General features: G+C 41.4%; 1 protein-coding gene across 3 annotated transcripts; it reads right to left on the reverse strand.

The window, feature by feature from the left end:
- Positions 1–10,202: 10,202 nt before the first annotated feature.
- On the reverse strand, positions 10,203–19,853 carry LOC135513221 (LIM/homeobox protein Lhx9-like). Of its 3 annotated transcripts, none has more exons than XM_064936027.1 (5): positions 19,275–19,853; positions 18,043–18,245; positions 17,132–17,490; positions 14,349–14,548; positions 10,203–11,052 (listed from the first exon to the last, which is right to left on the reverse strand). In XM_064936027.1, exons 1-5 carry the CDS (start codon positions 19,515–19,517, stop codon positions 10,996–10,998), a joined length of 1,062 nt encoding a protein of 353 aa, XP_064792099.1. In that variant the 5' UTR covers positions 19,518–19,853; the 3' UTR covers positions 10,203–10,995. The 3 variants fall into 3 exon arrangements, with proteins under 3 accessions (XP_064792099.1, XP_064792098.1, XP_064792097.1); XM_064936026.1 differs by lacking the exon at positions 10,203–11,052 and adding an exon at positions 11,115–13,626 and having other exon boundaries at positions 17,132–17,487; XM_064936025.1 differs by lacking the exon at positions 10,203–11,052 and adding an exon at positions 11,115–13,626.
- Positions 19,854–20,821: the final 968 nt, after the last annotated feature.

The following is a 20,821-nucleotide window of genomic DNA, read 5'->3' on the forward strand; positions in this document are numbered from 1 at the left end:
GCGAAGGGGCGGGGTAAATGTCAAACAATAGAGGGGAACTGTCAAATACCGCGGGATGCGGGGATATATATATATATATATATTTTTTTTGGAAGGGATCTTCAAATGTAACAGTCATTTAGGCTTTAGAGAGTTGAACGTTGATCTGAGCCTGGGCAGTGAAACTATAACTCCATCATTACAAAGATGCACTGCTTCTATTCCTAGATTAGATCCAGGTCATTCGAGAGTCTCTGTGGGTCAGGCCAACTGGAACTGTTTAGAGCTCATATTATACATTTGCTCTTAACACAGCTCTACCTAGCCTATATGTTATCCTAATGTTTACCATTACAGAAATAACTGGTTGAGCTGTCCCATCACTAGAGACATACACACATACTCTCTACCTCTCTCTCTCGCTCTCTCTCTCACTCTCTATCTCTCTCTCACACACACACACACAATATCATGAAAATGTGTATTACAATTATGACCTTGAGGTCTATTTTGTACATTGAATAAGACAACCTGACAGTTATTAATTCACACACCTGTAATACAATGCATACACCTGTAATACAGCGCATACACCTGTAATACAACACATACACCTGTAATACAGCGCATACACCTGTAATACAACACATACACCTGTAATACAACACATACACCTGTAATACAGCGCATACACCTGTAATACAACACATACACCTGTAATACAACACATACACCTGTAATACAACGCATACACCTGTAATACAACACATACACCTGTAATACAGCGCATACACCTGTAATACAACACATACACCTGTAATACAACACATACACCTGTAATACAACGCATACACCTGTAATACACAGCATACACCTGTAATACACCACATACACCTGTAATACACCACATACACCTGTAATACAACGCATACACCTGTAATACAACGCATACACCTGTAATACACTTGTAATACAACGCATACACCTGTAATACAACGCATACACCTGTAATACAACGCATACACCTGTAATACAACGCATACACCTGTAATACAACGCATAAACCTGTAATACAACGCATACACCTGTAATACAATGTATACACCTGTAATACAACGCATACACCTGTAATACAACGCATACACCTGTAATACAACGCATACACCTGTAATACAACGCATACACCTGTAATACAACGCATACACCTGTAATACAACGCATACACCTGTAATACAATGCATACACCTGTAATACACAGCATACACCTGTAATACACCAAAAACACCTGTAATACAGTGCATACACCTGTAATACACCACATACCCCTGTAATACACCACATACACCTGTGACACACAGCATACACCTGTAATACACAGCATACACCTGTAACACACAGCATACACCACATACACCTGTCATACACCACATACACCTGTAATACACCACATACACCTGTAATACACCACATACACCTGTAATACACCACATACACCTGAAACACACCACATACACCTGTCATACACCACATACACCTGAAACACACCACATACACCTGTAATACACCACATACACCTGTAACACACAGCATACACCTGTAATACACCACATACACCTGTAATACACCACATACACCTGTAATACACCACATACATCCTGTAACACACAGCATACAACTGTAATACACCACATACACCTGTAATACACCACATACACCTGTAATACACCACATACACCTGTAACACACAGCATACACCTGTAATACACAGAATACACCTGTAATACACCACATACACCTGTAACACACAGCATACACCTGTAATACACCACATACACCTGTAACACACAGCATACACCTGTAATACACCACATACACCTGTAATACACCACATACACCTGAAACACACCACATACACCTGTAACACACAGCATACACCTGTAATACACCACATACACCTGAAACACACCACATACACCTGTAACACACAGCATGCACCTGTAATACACCACATACACCTGTAATACACCTCATACACCTGTAATACACCACATACACCTGTAACACACAGCATACACCTGTAATACACAGCATACACCTGTAATACACCACATACACCTGTAATACACCACATACACCTGAAACACACCACATACACCTGTAACACACAGCATACACCTGTAATACACCACATACACCTGAAACACACCACATACACCTGTAACACACAGCATGCACCTGTAATACACCACATACACCTGTAATACACCTCATACACCTGTAATACACCACATACACCTGTAACACACAGCATACACCTGTAATACACAGCATACACCTGTAATACACCACATACACCTGAAACACACCACATACACCTGTAATACACCACATACACCTGTAATACACCACATACACCTGTAATACACCACATACACCTGTAACACACCACATACACCTGTAACACACCACATACACCTGTCTTCCACTTCTCAATGTTAATAATCAACAAGTGATATGGAATAGTATTTTGTTTCTCCCTCTACTTCAACAGCCTTGTTGTTAACCTCCTCGCAGATATGGAAAAAGGGGAAAAGCCGGGAATGTCGTTTTTTTTTCTCTTCTTGAACAACAGTTGAAGATTAAAAGGAACGTCTCAGGAAAACCTGTCAATTGTGTTGGTGAATAATACTGTGTGGAATTCAATGGTACGGAGTTATATTGGGTTTCCTCTACACCCACATTGTGTTTCAATAAGATCAATGGCGCTCAGTGACAGATAGGGACGCTCTTTTGTATCTTCATATTTCAGGTTTCTGAGGGAATAATTAGATGGCTGGATGAAATGTAATGCATCAGGCAGCGAGGGGAGTTGCAACAAGAGATCCTCATGGTTCAACACACACACCGCACTACGCCTGGCTGTTTCTATGCTGAAATCTGTTTAATAATGGTGTTGGATTTCCATTGTTCTAAAAGTGGTGCACACCATTGATCTGCATTAAACCAATGACAAACGTAAACATTTGATAAAGAAATTGAGTATTTCCTTAATTCATGAAAACAAAATTACTCAGATTAAAAGGTGACATGGTCAAATGTTTTTAGTGCTGTTTATTTATTACATTTGGTGCCTATATTTGGTTTCAAACTAATGATGTTTGATATAATCAGTTATTTTCAGATATATCCTACTCTCACCTTTTTTTCAAAGATAAAAGCAGAACAATTTGGTATAGACAGTACGCTGTATATGTAATACTGGAACAATTTCTGGTTGGAAAATCTACTAAATATATTGATCATCTGACACATCATATTGTTTGTTGATTGGCTATGGTTTTGGGAAAATAGATGAGTTGCATTGATCTTTGGGAAGATGATGTAGGTGTGATTTATTTGTCTAATTAGAGTACATTATTTTCTGATTAAAACAATGAATACCAATAAACATTTCACATTATTATCCAAGCATGTTGTTGTATTTGGTACCATATGAATTTACCACAGATTGTCATCATTTTTAAGTGTATATCATACAAAGGTAACTTGCCATCGGAAGTGTTCTAGATGTGGTCACATTCATAATTAAAACTATAAATGGTATACATTGTCATCAATGCACAATGAAATCTGAACAGATACACAAATATGGTCAAATATATTGCATTAAAACAAATATTTCATAAAATTGTACGATGTTTAATATTATATAATTTCCTTGAACATTATCACTATTTAAACATAATTTCAAATTATATTTTTTTGACAACATTTTGTGTTCATTTGTTTTGTTATGTTAAATTACCAGTTTATTTTTAACACATTTTCAAATCTATTCACAATGTGTTTTTACAGAGTATTAAGTATAAAACACTATAAATCATCTGTTCATTACATTACAGTGCCTTCAGAAGGTATTCACACCCCTTGACGTTTTCCACATTTTGTTGTGTTGCAGCCTGAATTTTATATTGATTAAATTGAGATTCTGTGTCACTGGCATACACCAACACCCCATAATGTGGGGCGGCAGGGTAGCCTAGTGGTTAGAGCGTTGGACTAGTAACCGCAAGGTTGCAAGTTGAAACTCCTGAAGCTGTAGTTCTGCCCCTGAACAGACAGTTAACGCACTGTTCATAGGCCGTCAATGAAGAAAAGAATTTGTTCTTAACTGACTTGCCTAATTAAAAAAAGGTCAAAGTGGAATTATGTTTTTTGACATTTTTACTAATTAATAAAAAAATTAAGCTGAAATGTCTGGAGTCAATAAGTATTTGACCCCTTTGTTATGGCAAATAAGTTCAGAAGTAAATATTTGCTTAAAAAGTCACATAATAAATTGCATGTGCAATAAAAGTGTTTAACATGATTTTTGAATGAATACCTAGTCTCTGTACCTATTAGTCGAGCAGGGAATTTCAAACACAGACTCAACCACAAAGACAGGAAGGTTTTCAAAAAAAAGCAGACATTGAATATCCCTTTGAGCATGGTGAAGTTATTAATTGTACTTTGGATGGTGTATCAATACACCCAGTCACTACAAAATTCCTAACTCAGTTGCCGGAGAGGAAGGAAACCTCTCAGGGATTTCACCATGCGGACAATGGTGACTTTAAAACAGTTACAGAGTTTAACGACTGCGATATGGGAAAACTGAGGATGGATCAACAACATGTGAAAAGAAGGAAGCCTGTACATAATACAAATATTCCAAAACATGCATCCTGTTCGCAATAAGGCACTGAAAGTAAAACTGCAAAACATTTGGCAAAGAAATGTAGTTTATGTCCTGAATAAAAAGTGTTATGTTTGTGGCAAATCCAGCACAACACATCAATGAGTACCACTCTTCATATTCTCTAGCATGTTGGTGGCTGCATCATGTTATGGGTATGCTTGTCATCGGCAAGGACGAGGGAGTTTTTTAGGATAAAAATAAACGCAATAGAGCTAAGCACAGGCAAAATCCGAGAGGAAAACCTGGTTCAGTCTGCTTTCCAACAGACACCGGGAGACAAATTCACCTTTCAGCGGGACAATAACCTAAAACACAAGGCCAAATATATGCTGGAGTTGCTTAACAAGACTGCACTGAATGTTCCTGAGTGGCCTAGTTAAAGTTTTACTTAAATTGGCTTTAAAATCAATGACAAGACTGTCTAGCAATGATCAACAACCAACTTGACAGAGCTTGAATAATAATTTCTAAAAATAATAATGTGCAAATATTGTACAGTCCAGATGTGCAAAGCTCTTAGAGATGATTCTAACATGTATTGACTCAGGGGTGTGAATACTTATGTAAATTATATATTTAATTTTCAATACATTTGCAAACATTCCTAAAAACATGTTTTCACTTTGTCATTATGATGTTATTGTGTGGAAATGGGTAAAACACAAAACAATTTAATACATTTTGAATTCAGGCTGTAACATCACCAAATGTGGAATATGTCAAGGGGTATGAATAGAGGAGAAAAGGAGGGGAGAAGAGGAGATGAAAGGAGGGGAGAGGAGGGGAGAAGAGGAGACAAGAGGAGAGGAGGGGAGAAGAGGAGACAAAAGGAGAGGATGGATGGGAAAGGAGAGGAGAAGTGGATATGGGGGAGGAGGGGAGAAGAGGGCAGAAGAGGAGAGGAGAGAAGAGGAGGGGAGAAGAGGAGAGAAGAGGAGGGGAGAAGAGGAGGTTAGAAGAGGAGAGGAGAGGAGGGGAGAAGAGGAGAGGAGGGGAGAAGAGGAGGGGAAAAGAGGAGAGGAGGGGAGGGGAGAAGAGGAGGGGAGAAGAGGATGGGATGGGAAAGGAGAGGAGAAGAGGAGAAGAGGGGAGGGGAGAAGAGGAGAGGAGAAGAGGAGGGGAGGAGAAGAGGATGGGAAAGAAGAGGAGGGGAGGGGAGAAGAGGAGAGGAGGGGAGAAGAGGAGGGGAGGAGAGAAGAGGAGAGGAAGGGAGAAGAGGAGAGGAGGGGGGGAGAAGAGGAGTGGAGAAGAGTAGGGGAGGGGAGAAGGGGAGGGGAGGGGAGGAGAAGAGGATGGGAAAGAAGAGGAGAGGAGGAGAGAAGAGGAGAGAAGAGGATAAGAGGAGAGGAGGGGAGAAGAGGAGAGGAGGGGAGGGGAGAAGAGGAGAGGAGAGGAGAGGAGGGGAGGGGAGAAGAGGAGAGGAGGGGAGGGGAGAAGAGGAGAGAAGAGGAGAAGAGGAGGGGAGAAGAGGAGGGGAGGGGAGAAGAGGAGACGAGATGATGAGAGAGGAGGGGAGAGAAGGGGAGGGGAGAAGAGGAGAGAAGAGGAGAAGAGGAGAGGAGGAAAGAAGAGGGGAGGAGGGGAGAAGAAGAGAGAGTCAGTGAGGCCTGCTGTATCCATGCAGCCAGTCATCTGTTTCCCTACACCAGCTCAAAGCCCCTGGAAAGCATGTTCGTTGTGTTATTTATTGAGAGCAAGATGAACTGGCAGGCAATGTGTATGATGTTTGCACTCTGCTCATCTTCAAAGTATAATTGCAACACATAGTCGGTATCCCTGATCATTGTGTGTTCAAGGTTTAGATGTAAGGCTTCACAAAATCAAATCAAATCAAATCACATTTATTTATATAGCCCTTTGTACATCAGCTGATATCTCAAAGTGTTGTACAGAAACCCAGCCTAAAACCCCAAACAGCAAGCAATGCAGGTGTAGAACCACGGTGGCTAGGAAAAACTCCCTAGAAAGGCCAAAACCTAGGAAGAAACCTAGAGAGGAACCAAGCTATGTGGGGTGGCCAGTCCTCTTCTGGCTGTGCCGGGTGGAGATTATAACAGAACATGGCCAAGATGTTCAAATGTTCATAAATGACCAGCATGGTCGAATAATAATAAGGCAGAACAGTTGAAACTGGAGCAGCAGCACGGTCAGGTGGACTGGGGAAAGCAAGGAGTCATCATGTCAGGTAGTCCTGGGGCATGGTCCTAGGGCTCAGGTCCTCCGAGAGAGATAAAGAAAGAGAGAATTAGAGAGAGCATATGTGGGGTGGCCAGTCCTCTTCCGGCTGTGCCGGGTGGAGATTATAACAGAACATGGCCAAGATGTTCAAATGTTCATAAATGACCAGCATGGTCGAATAATAATAAGGCAGAACAGTTGAAACTGGAGCAGCAGCACGGTCAGGTGGACTGGGGACAGCAAGGAGTCATCATGTCAGGTAGTCCTGGAGCATGGTCCTAGGGCTCAAACCAACTGAATGTAAATACTGATTAATACACGGTTAGAAACAGAGAGAGATAAAGTTTCATTTGAGCTGCATGGAAAAACCTCTGTATAATTGAGGCACAGGAGAGACGCCTCATAACGATGAGAAGGACAATACGTGTAACATGGACTTATCCTCGTAACCCGCAGCAGAACGTTTTGTATGTGTGTGTGTGTGTCACTCGTTTTAGTGTCAACCCGTATCTGTCCACCTGTTCTGCATCACCCCACACATGGCAGACCCGTCTTCCCTCCCCCAACACCCTCCCCTCCCCCAACACCCTCCCCTCCCCCAACACCCTCCCCCTCCCCCAACACCCTCCCCTCCCCCAACACCCTCCCTCCCCTCCCCCAACACCCTCCCCTCCCCCAACACCCTCCCCTCCCCTCCCCCAACACCCTCCCCTCCCCCAACACCCTCCCCTCCCCCAACACCCTCCCCTCCCCCAACACCCCCCCAACACCCTCCCCTCCCCCAACACCCTCCCCTCCCCCTCCCCCAACACCCTCCCCTCCCCTCCCCCAACACCCTCCCCTCCCCTCCCCCAATACCCTCCCCTCCCCCAACACCCTCCCCTCCCCCAACACCCTCCCCTCCCCTCCCCCAACACCCTCCCCTCCCCTCCCCGTCACTACTGTGTCTTAGCAGCCGACAGGGCATTAGGTTGAGTCGTGTCTTGTCAAGATCATCATCTCTCTGACAATGCACACCTGGCGAACACTGGGGCAGAACTAGAACACACATTGAACTGACACCCTGTTAGAGCAACATGTGGTCACATTGAACTGACACCGTGTTAGAGCAACATGTGGTCACATTGAACTGACACCCTGTTAGAGCAACATTGAACTGACACCGTGTTAGAGCAACATGTGGTCACATTGAACTGACACCCTGTTAGAGCAACATGTGGTCACATTGAGCTGACACCCTGTTAGAGCAACATGTGGTCACATTGAACTGACACCCTGTTAGAGCAACATGTGGTCACATTGAACTGACACCCTGTTAGAGCAACATGTGGTCACATTGAACTGACACCCTGTTAGAGCAACATGTGGTCACATTGAACTGACACCCTGTTAGAGCAACATGTGGTCACGTGTATGTGCGTGATTGCTTGCGTTCGTGTGTGATCGCCCACAGGGATCCATTCCCATCTCCATGTCCTGTACTACCTGAGAGATGTGGTCACCTGACATCCTCTCTGCTCCATGTCCTGTACTGTACTACCTGAGAGATGTGGTCACCTTTCTGCTCCTGGTGTGAACTTTAGTGACATCACTTGGCCGTGTTCCAATAATATGAACAAAACTTCCCTTCCCTCTGCTGCTCTCTCTCACAATCAAATATCTAAAGTAAGGAAGTCGTGATCACTTCCTTTCATAGTGATTACCATTATGAAAGGAAGTGACATGGCAGCTGAACAGTATTGGGAAATATTGTGAAATTGTTGAGTCCATTAAGCAACTGCATTTGGCACTAATGAAAGATGTCCCAGATCTTGTTTTCGCCTCTCTCTCTCTCGCTCTACCACACCTGCTGTCTCGACCTCTGAATGCTCAGCTATCAAAAGCCAATTGACATTGAGTCCTGAGGTGCTGACCTGTTGGACCCTCTACAACCACTATGATGATTATTTGATCGTGCTGGTCGTCTATGAGCGTCTGAACATCTTGAAGAACAATCTGGTCTTAACGGCTATGTGCTCTTATGATCTCCACCTGGCACAGCCAGAAGAGGACTGGCCACGCCTCAGAGCCTGTTTCCTCTCTAGGTTCCTGCCTTTCGAGGGAGTTTCCTAGCCATCGTGCTTCTACGTCTGCATTGCTTGCTGTTTAGGGTTTTAGGTTAGGTTTCTGTATAGCACTTGGTGACATCAGCTTATGCAAAAACGGTTTTATGAATACATTTGTTTGATTGATTGATTGGTGGCACCTTAATTGGGGAGGATGGGCTCGTGGTAATGACTGGAGCGGATCCAGTGGAACGGTATTAAATGCATCAAACACATGCTTGATGCCATTCCATTCGCTCCGTTCCAGACATTATTATGAGCCGTCCTCCCCTCAGCAGACTCCTGTAACACACACTAATGGTTCCGATAAGAAGCATTCCAGTCACAAACCTCCATCTCTTCACATTCTTGTCAGTCAGCAGGATGCTGTGATGATGTCCAGAATCTCCTGAATCCAAGATGGCTGACACTGTTTGTTTGTGTTATGTTGCAATCCCACTTCCTGCTGCTCGCTAGTGTAAACCGTCCACCGCCCGGGCCAGGAAAAGCAGCACGACCAGCACCCCAGTGAGTGAGGTTTAGGCTTGGACTTGTCTGTAGTGTTTTCTGTTTCCCACGTTGTTGGAATTCAACAGCAAGCTGTTTACTAGGGCCCATGCGTTCCCTCCTCCCCCATCCTGGCCCTCCTCCCCCATCCTGGCCCTCTGCTCCCTTCTGCCTCCCTTCCGCCTCCCTTCTCCCCAACATGGATATGCAGCGTTCATCGTAGAGCAGTAATCACACAGCACTGAGGAACCAAGCCAGTGGGATTAGGTTACAGGCATTGTGATTTGTGAGACTAGGAGACGTGATTAGTCGTTTAGAATTATGTGGTGTAGTTTTACCCCAAGAATGAAACGTGGTGCCCACATTTGTCAAGAGTCTGAATGGACTCTATCCAGTTCCTATGAACTGTAACTGAACAGAAAACATATTGTAAATAGCTTGAATTCAGCATCTAATTAATGCCATCTATTATTTGCAATCACACCGTTAATTCCATGAGCTGATTGTGTATTTTAAAAGCTGCTCAGTAAACAAGAACATAAGAATAACTACGATATTGAAATCAGCCAGTAATAATAGGATTGTTAATATCGTCCTTAGTTAGCTGAATGTCATGTATAAATAAGCTTCAAGCATTAAAATCCATCTATGTCCTCACAATGACATTTCATTTTCCACCGTAAGGTATATGAGCAGCATCAGGGAAAGATTTTCATAGGGTTTATTTTTTACAGCTGACAGCGAATGATACCAATACAATGCATCAAACGAAGTAATAATATGCAGCTCAATGAAAATGTTAACAATGTGATGAGGTGCATGCAAAATGGGAATCCTCTTCATCTTTGTTTTTATGTTACATCCTCTTTTTCCTCAGTGCAGCCAGATGGCAAAGCGCCAACTCTGCAGTCCTCTTCATCAGCGCGTTTGATAGGCGTCCTGCTGCCGAGTTTCAAGGAGGCCATGTGTTTACAAAATGACATTTGTGACAAAAGAAAGTTTTTTTTATATAGCAAGCTGATTCTATAGAGGGTAGAGGTGAGAGTGTGTTGGGTAAGGGAAGGGTGGGTGTGCGTGCGCATGTGTGTGTGTGTGTGCGTGCGTGTGTGCGCATGTGTGTGTGTGTGAGTGTCCTGTCGTGTTGTTAAATGTCTGCAGTCTCTTAATCCTACTGTAACCCCCTGTGCTGCCATGCTGTTCTGCTATATACAGCTATGTTACTATACAGCTTTTTCTACTGTGTGTGAATGGCATTCCAATATGAGCAAAGTCAAGTCTTTTTTCACGATGATATCAGTAATCACACACTGTATTCTTCTCCATAGTTCGATTCAAACATTCAGGAAAAAACGTTTTCAATATTTTTTGGTTGTTGTACATTTTTTTTGACTGAAACACGTCTTGTTATTTTTTTTCTCTCTCAATATTCTATCGTCTTATCCTAATATTGTCTTTGTCTTCAATGGTGAGGAATTCCGACCAAAGTTTCCCCCTTCTTTTAATACTTTAGGGAATTTTCAAACGTCGGGAAGTTTGGCTGTAATGCCCCAAGATTTGTTCTCCCTGAAAGAAATCATAGAGTAACAATATATTAACTACAGAGCAACCTGTCTTTATAGGTCTGCATTTACTGTTACGCCACCTTAGCACTACTTATATACTATACAGATATATCAGTCAATGTATGCTTTGCAGCGTTCCTTTTTCCATTATAAAAAGTTATATAGCCATATTCATGCATTAAAAAGCAATTTTCATAATTGTTGACTACAGGGTTTAGGTGCAAATTCATGGGGCATTACTTTGAAGCTGTAAACACCCTAAAATAGGAAATAAAAATTCAAAATTAAAGTAAAAAATGTGGAACGTTTGTTTTAATTGGTCAATCAATCATTGGATGCTTTTTTTCCCCATTTGTTGATGTGAGTAAAATAATAAAACCTAGTATCTAAGGGATAACACAAAAAAATGGCAAGTGTAATGAAAAATAAAACTCATTTAAAACAAAGTATTTTTTATTCACACAAATTTAATAAGATATATAACAACCGTTTGGTCCATAAATATTTAATGAGAAATAGTTTCTATACACCATCTTTGTCAAGAAACAGGGAAACATGGACAATCTCGATAGAACACTTACTGTACTCAACTATTAACACGAAGATTATTGGAATCAACCAACTATATCTGAAAGAAGTGCACAAACGCTTTCTAAGACATCGCTGCCTCCTTTCTATCAGGATACACCATGAAAAGATCTTCAGAAATAAGATGCAAAACAGTACAAAACTAGTGAGGCGTCACAAGGATGTGAATCAGTCAACAAACAACACATATAATCCTGAAGTTTACAAACTTTCTTCCAAGTTATAGCATAAGGCACATAGTAGAATTGAGTTAAGCATCTACTTCATCAAGTAGATTGAGAGTAACGCTATGTTCTACAGTAGAACAAATTGTGACAATTACAATACAATGTTTGAACCCTGCAGCCAGGACTCTGTCTTTTTCTTTCTCCTAATTCGCACCATGTAGTCCTGCTTTGCTATCAACCACAACCCGACGCCAACGACCTTAAACAGCTGGCCCAGGAGACAAACAAACGTTTAACCCCTTCAGAAAGCAATCCTTCTATTCCTCTTGTCTCTCTTTCCCCCAAAATCAGCCAGAGGGAAAAATATAATTTGGTCTGTTCAGTAGCAAGTGTCGGTAAAGTTTAAATATGGCCAATGTGAAAAGGTGGGGGATGATTTCTTCCACTGTCGAATATCTCCAGCTTTTCTGGGGTCATTGTGATGTTTCTGTCAGCTCTACACATCTAATCTTCCATATCGTCATCCCTCACTTTTTATTATCTTCCTCTCCTACCTTCTTACCTTTTTCAGAATCAACCCTTCTTTACCCTGAGAAACATGATGATAATAATAATAATGCACTTTTCATTGGGCAGTATATTGTCACTGTGCAACTGTATTTAACAGTAATTCTACAGGCTCGCTGAATCCAGATAAACTATTGTTTTTCCATTTGTGTGTTTGGTATGTAAAATGAGGCCAACAGAATTGTTTTTCCAGTTGTGTGTTTGGTATGTAAAATGAGGCCAACAGATTAGTAAAAGTATCATGAAAATGATAATTTCAAACAGTGCCCAAGAACTGTCCCAATCAAAATTTCACTCACTGATTTATATAGTTGAACTCCTTCTAATATCAACGTGACTGCATTACATGTTGGACAGTTACCACTGTACAGATCTAGAGATTTGTTCTGTTCTTATTATTTTCTATCACAGTTGAGGCGTATCATGTTAAGACAAAATGCATGTTGACGTCACTACAGCCACCTGGCATTAGAGTTGTAATGTTTGGGTTGTTGTAATGCATACAACATAATTTAGAGACGAGAAATTACTAATCTCTATAATGCTCCAATATCTTGTAACATCCAGGATAACTCTGAATAATCTTTTAAACAACATTCTGAAAATTCATATTTTAAAGATTTAAAAAATAAAATAAGATCGGAATATGCCTTAAATAGGACTTACATAGTATTAATGATTTTAAATGAATTATCAGGCGGGATCAATTTAGACTAAATCAAATCAAATGAACAAATTAAATTAAATAAAGTAAAAAATCATATACTATTACCATTTAAATAATTTAATTTGGGCTCTGACCCAGATTGTTGAACCCTCTATAATGATTTGTCAATGCCTTCCAGATTCAAAACGTCCTCGACACAAAACCAATCACTAAATAGGTTGACTACAAACTCAGCTGCCAAGCGGTTGCAAATGCTACACATCAAAATAATCTCCTCCTGATTAAACGTTGCTGTTGTTGTTGTCGTTGTTCTTGCTAGGAGTCGTAGAGCTTGCTAGAAAAGGTTTGTCAGGGTAGTCTGTGAGGGGCTCCCCGAATCATGGCTGTCCAGACTAGACGTGACGGAGGTCACTACAGTGATAGAGGGATTGGTCAGGTCTGTTAGTGTGGCCGCGCTGGAGGGGGGCGTCAGAGCGCAGCTGTCGGACGAGGGCGGAGGGAGTGACGTGCCGTCGGCCTTGTCAACACCATTCTCCTGTCGCAAAACGTTCCTTCTGAATTTGGCTCTTGCGTTTTGGAACCATACCTGTAAACCAATCCAATCCAATGGCTTTTACTTGATGTTTATGTCTGATGTATATTAAAAATATATATATTAGCAACTTATTTACTTTCTTTTCTTTTCTTTCTTTCTCATAAAATTGTTCTGTTTGACATCACAGTGTTGTCCACTAGCTGACTCTCCTGGTAGAGTACAAAGTGCAATAACTACAAACTGCTGATTTTGACGCCATTATTTTGGACTCAGGGAGTAGAAACCACATGAGAAATGACCAGCTGGAAGAGTTTTTCTTTTGTAAAAGATCCTTACAAGACTTGTGCACTCTCTCTCTCTCTCTCTCTCTCTCTCTCTCTCTCTCTCTCTGTGTGTACGTTAGTTTAAGTTTCTCGCTCTGTGAACGTTTGTTTAAGTTACTCTTGCCACCACTGACCCAGGGAGACTGGGAGTGATTAGTGGATAAATGATATGTCTATAAACCCTGAACACTACTTCATACAGTATATCTACTTCATACAGTACATCAAAGGACCTAGTGCCTAACAACATTCCATACAACTCAACATTGGTAGAAAACAAATTAAACATTTTATTAAAACCAAACAAACCAAAAAAAAGGATGAATTAATTGGACTTGAATGGAACTGATGGTCAAAAAAAAAAGAAAGAACAAACTGTGGAATGGAGGATATAGTGATGATGTCATACTAGGTCAGAGGTCAAGAAGGAGGTCGATGGCTTCTGCTTACCTGGAGAACTCTTTTGGTGAGGCCTGTCTTCTGGGCCAGCTGTTTGAGGTCCTTGGCGTCGGGGTTGTGGTTGATAGCAAAGTAGGACTTCATGGTGCGGAGCTGGTGGTGCTTAAAGGAGGTACGCATGCGCTTGTTCTTCTGGGCTGGAGGGTAGGCCTGGTCACGGTCCAGGTGTTCCCCCTCATTCTCATTACAACCTAACCAAGAGGAGGCGGCGGCAGGTTAGAGCACAAATACTGACACATTGGAGAATAATATATGTATATGTTTTAAGTGCTGGTGGATACATGTAAATATAATCCTGAGAAGATTAGATGGACAGAACTCCCCCAAATGGTTGAGTATAGGAAGATACAACACAACTGGAACAGGGTTGGGATTAGTTTAATATGGCCACGCATTCCAATGAACAGAATTTCAAGACACAAAATGTCCGTAAACTGGCCATAGTTTTCAGTTAAGATTGAAATATTTAATTGATTCCTAATTATTCCAAATTGAACTGACCCGAAACCCTTAGAAAGTATTATAAAATATAATAAATAAAATCTACAGTAAGAGTTAGTTGATTTGGATATAGACTCCCCTTTTTTTTCTTTTCTACTGTGTTATTGACTTGTTAATTGTTTACTCCATGTGTAACTCTGTGTTGTCTGTTTACACTGCTAGGCTTTATCTTGGCCAGGTCGCAGTTGCAAATGAGAACTTGTTCTCAACTAGCCTACCTGGTTAAATAAAGGTGAAATAAATAAAATAAAATTTGGTACGGCATTTCTAAATCCTCTGTGTTTAAAGAAAGTAATCACTGTCTTGTCATTAATATGTAATCCCTACTTCCAACATGCACCATAATATTAGGTCCTTAACTGTTTACGGGAAAATATTTACAATAATTGATTGACATTCCATGATCAAAAGACAATTATTTTAAAAGTCAAACCATCCAGTAGACATTTCTATAGCGTTTCTGTTGCTCCCTATGACAGACTCCTTCTACTCTGTCACACCAAATGGTCGTCTCTAAATCTCTGGCTGATAAACTGGAACAATATAGCAGGCCATTCATTTTTTTCAACACACCTATCTTGTTATTTACGGCCCCCTGGAAATGCAAATCACTAGTTTAAATGACAGACTTTAGTGCCGGTAGCAAAGACCCAAAATACTTTGCTCCAGTAGGCTTAATTCTAGTTTTAGTGAATCCAGAACTAATGATGAAGGCAGATGGATTAAATATCTCTGACCTACACACTCCATTTATTTTTCTAATGAATTTCGACCAGGACTACTACCAGATTGTTCATCATTAACTTGTAACTTAAAACACTTATTTCAGATATCAGATGTTCATCTTAATTCATGTTAGACACGCATCTTAAAAGCACTGCAATAAATAAGACCTCAATCTTTAAATCTTGGGTATCCTATTTTCGTCCAGTGCCTTTCGTTCTATAACTACCCACCAGGGGTCGCTATGAAAACATGCTGAGCAGCAAAGTAGAGCCTACCAACTGCAAAGTCGACATTGGGACTGCATTGGAGAATCCTCTAAACGACGTATAGGCATACAGAGGAGATAGATCCAAAACATTATAAACCGGATCTAGACAATATAAAGGTTTTTGCCCGCACCTGACTGTGGAAGACACAGGACTTCATTCTGAGTTAACGACAAGCGGATGTATGTCTTTGCAGTGCAACCAAAAAGTGTTTTAAAGATGCACAACATCTATAGCTAAATATATATATTTTTTAAAACGGAGATCAAATAAATTAAGGAGGCATATTGACATTATTTATGGAAATGAAACAGACTTTAAAAAATCTCGATTATTATCCTTGTCGTTATTAATGTATTATTATTGGTAGGACCTGTTCTACTGTATTCCCGCTCCATCGTTCTGTTTCTGAGAACTGTGCTGACCTTCCTGAGTATGATTCAGAAGTGGTTGAAGGCCACATTCAATTATGAGCTTAGGAGTAAAACTAAAGGCGGAAAAAAGGGCATTAGCTGCGGCACATTTTAAGCAAGTGAATTACCGTACCCTCTGCACGTGCGTATAGGTCACCCGTTACCCCCTGCACGTGCGTATGGTTCAAGTTCATGTGTGTGCCCATGTTAGACATTCGATAACCTAAAACGATGCTTAATTAGAATATGTAATAGAATGTTTAACTGAGGGGCAATTTTAGAACACGTTGACAACAAAAAAATGTAGCATAATGATGGTAAATGCAAATAGGCTTGGCCTACTTCATGAACAGAGCACACATTCATAGCAGGCCTCTTCAATTTTGTTGAATGGTCAATTGTTCTCTTTCTTGTGTGTGTGTCCCCCTTCCCTTTTTGGTTAAAATTGCTTTCGGAGTAGGCCTACGGACTTAAACACCGAGCAAGACAAAAAAATTCCAACAGCCAGCTCTATATTCGTCAGTTCACCAGCGTACGTCGTCTTTTTTATTTTATAGAACTCGGCAAGTCAGTTAAGAACAAATTATTATTTACAATAACAGCCTACTGGGGAACAGTGGGTTAATAACTGCCATGTTCAGAATGACAGCTTTTTACTTTGTCAACTCGGGGATTCGATCTAGCAACCTTTCGGTTACGGTTCCAACGCTCCAACCACTAGGCCACTTTCGTCAGCATGTAATACAATTATGTCAGCCCTAACGCATTACATCCCCATCGAAAAGTTATTTTCAAAGAGTGCAGCAGCATCAATTCCCCGAAACAACTCCCCAACCAGCCAGTCCTCTCATCTTCCCCGTCTCCTCACCTGAGTTGTAGCTGGTGATGTCTATGCCCATGGCCGGGCTCTTCCTCTTCCGAGGCCTTCCCTTCTGGGCCGTTCCAGTGCCATTGAAGTATGGCAGCGCCAGACCTCCACCTTTGGCCGCCATCTCGGCATAGTTGAGGCCAGGGTGGGGGTACTCTCCCTGGGATATGGTCTCGAAGTGGACCCGGCAGTACACCAGGCTGTCCTTCATGCCGAAGTGATCGCCTGTGGTCAGGGTCTTGTTGCACGTGGTGCACGTGAAGCAGCTCAGGTGGTACACGGAGTCCCTCGCGCGCATCACCATCTCAGATGCTGAGATCCCGAGGTGGCAGCGAGCGCACCTCTGCACGGAGAACCTTCTAGAACAAGGACGCGCAGACATGACACTTCCAAAACATTCCGAACAGGCTTGAAAAAAATGGAACACACTCACACACTGCGAGGAGAGGGACCTACATAAAAGACACCTCCGTGTCGTTATTGTTCCCCCCAGCAGTTTGCTTATAATGTTATAACCTCCATCCGCAGTTTTTGTAAAATAACACCTCGGCTTTGCAGTGGAAATGTCAGATTGCCTCCGATATCTATAGGCTACATGGCGACAGCTGTGTCTATGTCCATGGTGTCGATTCATTATATGAGGATTTGTATGACGAGAGCCGATCGAACCAATAGGCCTTCTCTGCATACATTATACATTTAACCTAGATTTATAGCCTATTTGCCCTTTTCCGTGGCCTATGTTTGTGTGTTACGCCTATGGATTCAGTCACTAACAATCGTTTGTATGACAGGCCTAATACCAAACAGAGAGAGAGGGAGAGAGAGAGTGTGTTCAATTATCGAATAATAAAATACATCATTTCACTAAGCCTGTAGAAAAACAATTCATAATCTTAGATTTTTCTTACCTATAGTAATCCTCCTTGCAATAGATGCTGCCATCCTTGGCGAAACACGTGAGCTCTGACTCCAAATGCTGTTTACATTCACAGCATTTGAGGCACCGTAGGTGCCATTGTTTGTCCACAGCGAGCAGATAATATCTATCCGATATTTTGCCTCCACAGCCGGCACACAACGCGGGTTTCTCGGGGCCCATGGAAGGCATGGTCTGGAGGGAGAAGTAAAGGAGGGGGATATTAACGTGGGAAATGCATGGCTTACATCCTGCGCTTGTAGTTAGGCCTATACTTCTCATGTGAGGATTTGGCTTGTGTGTGATAAAACTGTAACATATATGAAAATGACATATTACACTAAAATCAGCATAAAACAATTTTCTTGAAAATAAATAAAATAGTAAGTAGCACTTTAGTTAGATTTTAGGCTCATGACAGTTCGGTTTAAAAGCCAAATGAACCCCAGGAAATTTCTGCGGAGCTGGAAGTATATAAACATGCAGGGCCCATTGTGTTTAGGGAGTAACTGCGTTCAACTTATCTAACAAATGGAGCTACATAATGATATTACAATGACAAAGAATAATTAATGACGCTTCCGTGCACATTTAAAAGAAGCTGTATCGATAGCTAAGAAGGCCCTATAACCTCCTACTTTTACACGCCTATAATTTAACCATAAATTACAACAATGACCCAGGAATAATAATTATAATAATAACACAAATTATGTAGGAATATAATAAATTATTATGTAAATGCTAATAATAACCAAGCACGGCTAACTATATTAGGCTATATCGGTAATTATGTTTTTAATTATAGCCTATATTATATCAATAAATATTAACAACAGCAATTTGCTATTTGCACAAAATATAAATTGTGTAACAAATTGGAAAATTGTGCGTAATAATTGTCACTTTTACTTGATGCACTTTCACTTAACAGGTTTATAAGTGAATATATTTGTATTACATAAGAAAACTTCCCCAGACGAGAATAACATTTAGACTGCATGTTATTGTTTGTTATGTTGGACAGAGGAATCTGTAAACTCAATATTAACCACAACATTAAGACTTTATTTCGAGTGATTCTTTATATTAGCCCAACTATAGGCCTACCTTCTAAAGCATTCACTTGCGCATAAGCAGTTATTCCCATTCGGATGTAGGTGTTAATCGTCATAGATGTCAGGAAAAACAACAACAACATTGCACTCTGTTAATTTTCCTCACCGCTTCCCTTCCGTTGAGCCGCACGCCCTTGGCCAGGCGCGAGTCGGTTTTGGATCTCCTCTCCATCTCCTCCATGATGCCCTGGATGTGGTCACCGGAGATCCCGTGGAACAGCATGGCTCCCGCTCTTGAACGACGCAATGTGCAACAGCTCGCTTCTGCCTTATAGCCTACAACTTCCATATACAGCTCTGCGTCCGGTAGGCTCAGAGCATCCGACTGGTTCTGCTGCGAAACAGGCATACACACACAAGAGGCACACTCAGCTCAGTTTACCTCCTCTGCAAGTGTGCAAAGCAAACGGGGAAACGAATGCAACTCGGTGTAGAGGTGAGGAACGGGGAGAAGTCAAGGCAGGAATAAATGGTTTTCCTCTCCCCTGAATGTCTTGTTACCAAAAAATAAAAAGTATAGTCCAGCTGATCCGGCGGGTGCCAGTACACGTACTGATGATGATGGTGATGAACGGTTAAAATGGCAGAAGTTTAGATTGGGTATTTTTCTCTCGACAGTCCCCAACCGATCTCCCGTTACAGGGTTCCGTGTGCTTGAAGGTCAGATTGGGACTGTCTGAGTTGGAGAGCCGTGTTCTATTTGTGAAGAGAGCAAAAGCCTGCCCAGTTTGGATAATTTGGGAGGAGGAGTCGCCCCTTCTCTCTATGCCACTGATTTCTATTCACCAACAAAGAGCTGTCACTCTCCTCTCAAACCCGCCGTGCATGCTGGCTGCGAGAGCGTGGAGAGAGACACTTCGGGTATTGACATTTTCATTACTTTTCTTTTCTATAGGTTTTAGTTACCAGACACATTAGTGGAGACTAAATCGCAGATTAAAGACACGATGCGGTTTAGTGATATTTACATAAGCTCTTGGTGTGATTGAATTAGAAGGATAAGCATTGGATATTGACTTGTAATCTGAACTCATTTTAATATGTTTGAAATGTATTATGGAGTTTCAGAATTCTCATTTGTTGAATTTGATTCGATACGTTTATGTGACACGTCTTATGTGAAACAGTCGTGTGAAGCGATATTTTTACTATTGTCGGGTATACTTTGGATTGGATATTTTTTTACTTTAGCCCGAGATTATAATAGGCCTAATTTAACAGGATCCTGATGAACTAATGTTTTTAATTCGTGTTAAAGATGACTTGCTGTGTGTGTGTGTGTGTGTGTGTGTGTGTGTGTGTGTGTGTGTGTGTGTGTGTGTGTGTGTGTGTGTGTGTGTGTGTGTGTGTGTGTGTGTGTGTGTGTGTGTGTGTGTGTGTGTGTGTGTGTGTGTGTGTTGGGAGGTTGGGGCGGGGCAGTGATATGTTTTAGGGAGAAGGCTGCTACAGTAACTCCGTAGAGAGAATGGTAAAATATTATCATAGCCAACATATGTCAGGTTTAGCCTACAGAACACAATGTAGGCCTGCAAAATACTACAATATGGACTACGATAAATATGCCACAAATAGCATGGCAAAAACATATAGGCCGATTCTAAAACGAACAGATGCCAAATGCCAGACCCTTTTCTAACCAACATAATACGTTAG

The sequence above is a fragment of the Oncorhynchus masou genome, chromosome 24 (assembly GCF_036934945.1).
Source record: "Oncorhynchus masou masou isolate Uvic2021 chromosome 24, UVic_Omas_1.1, whole genome shotgun sequence".
Lineage (NCBI taxonomy): Eukaryota > Metazoa > Chordata > Actinopteri > Salmoniformes > Salmonidae > Oncorhynchus > Oncorhynchus masou.

Excerpts from the sequence above, each read along its gene's own strand:
- LOC135513221 (XM_064936025.1), bottom strand. The coding sequence starts at position 19,517 with ATGCCTGTTTCGCAGCAGAACCAGTCGGATGCTCTGAGCCTACCGGAC. Across the intron at positions 18,246-19,274 it reads GGCTCAACGGAAGGGAAGCG|ACCATGCCTTCCATGGGCCC; the intron begins GTGAGGAAAATT and ends TTCTCCCTCCAG. Across the intron at positions 17,491-18,042 it reads TGCAAGGAGGATTACTATAG|AAGGTTCTCCGTGCAGAGGT; the intron begins GTAAGAAAAATC and ends TCCTTGTTCTAG.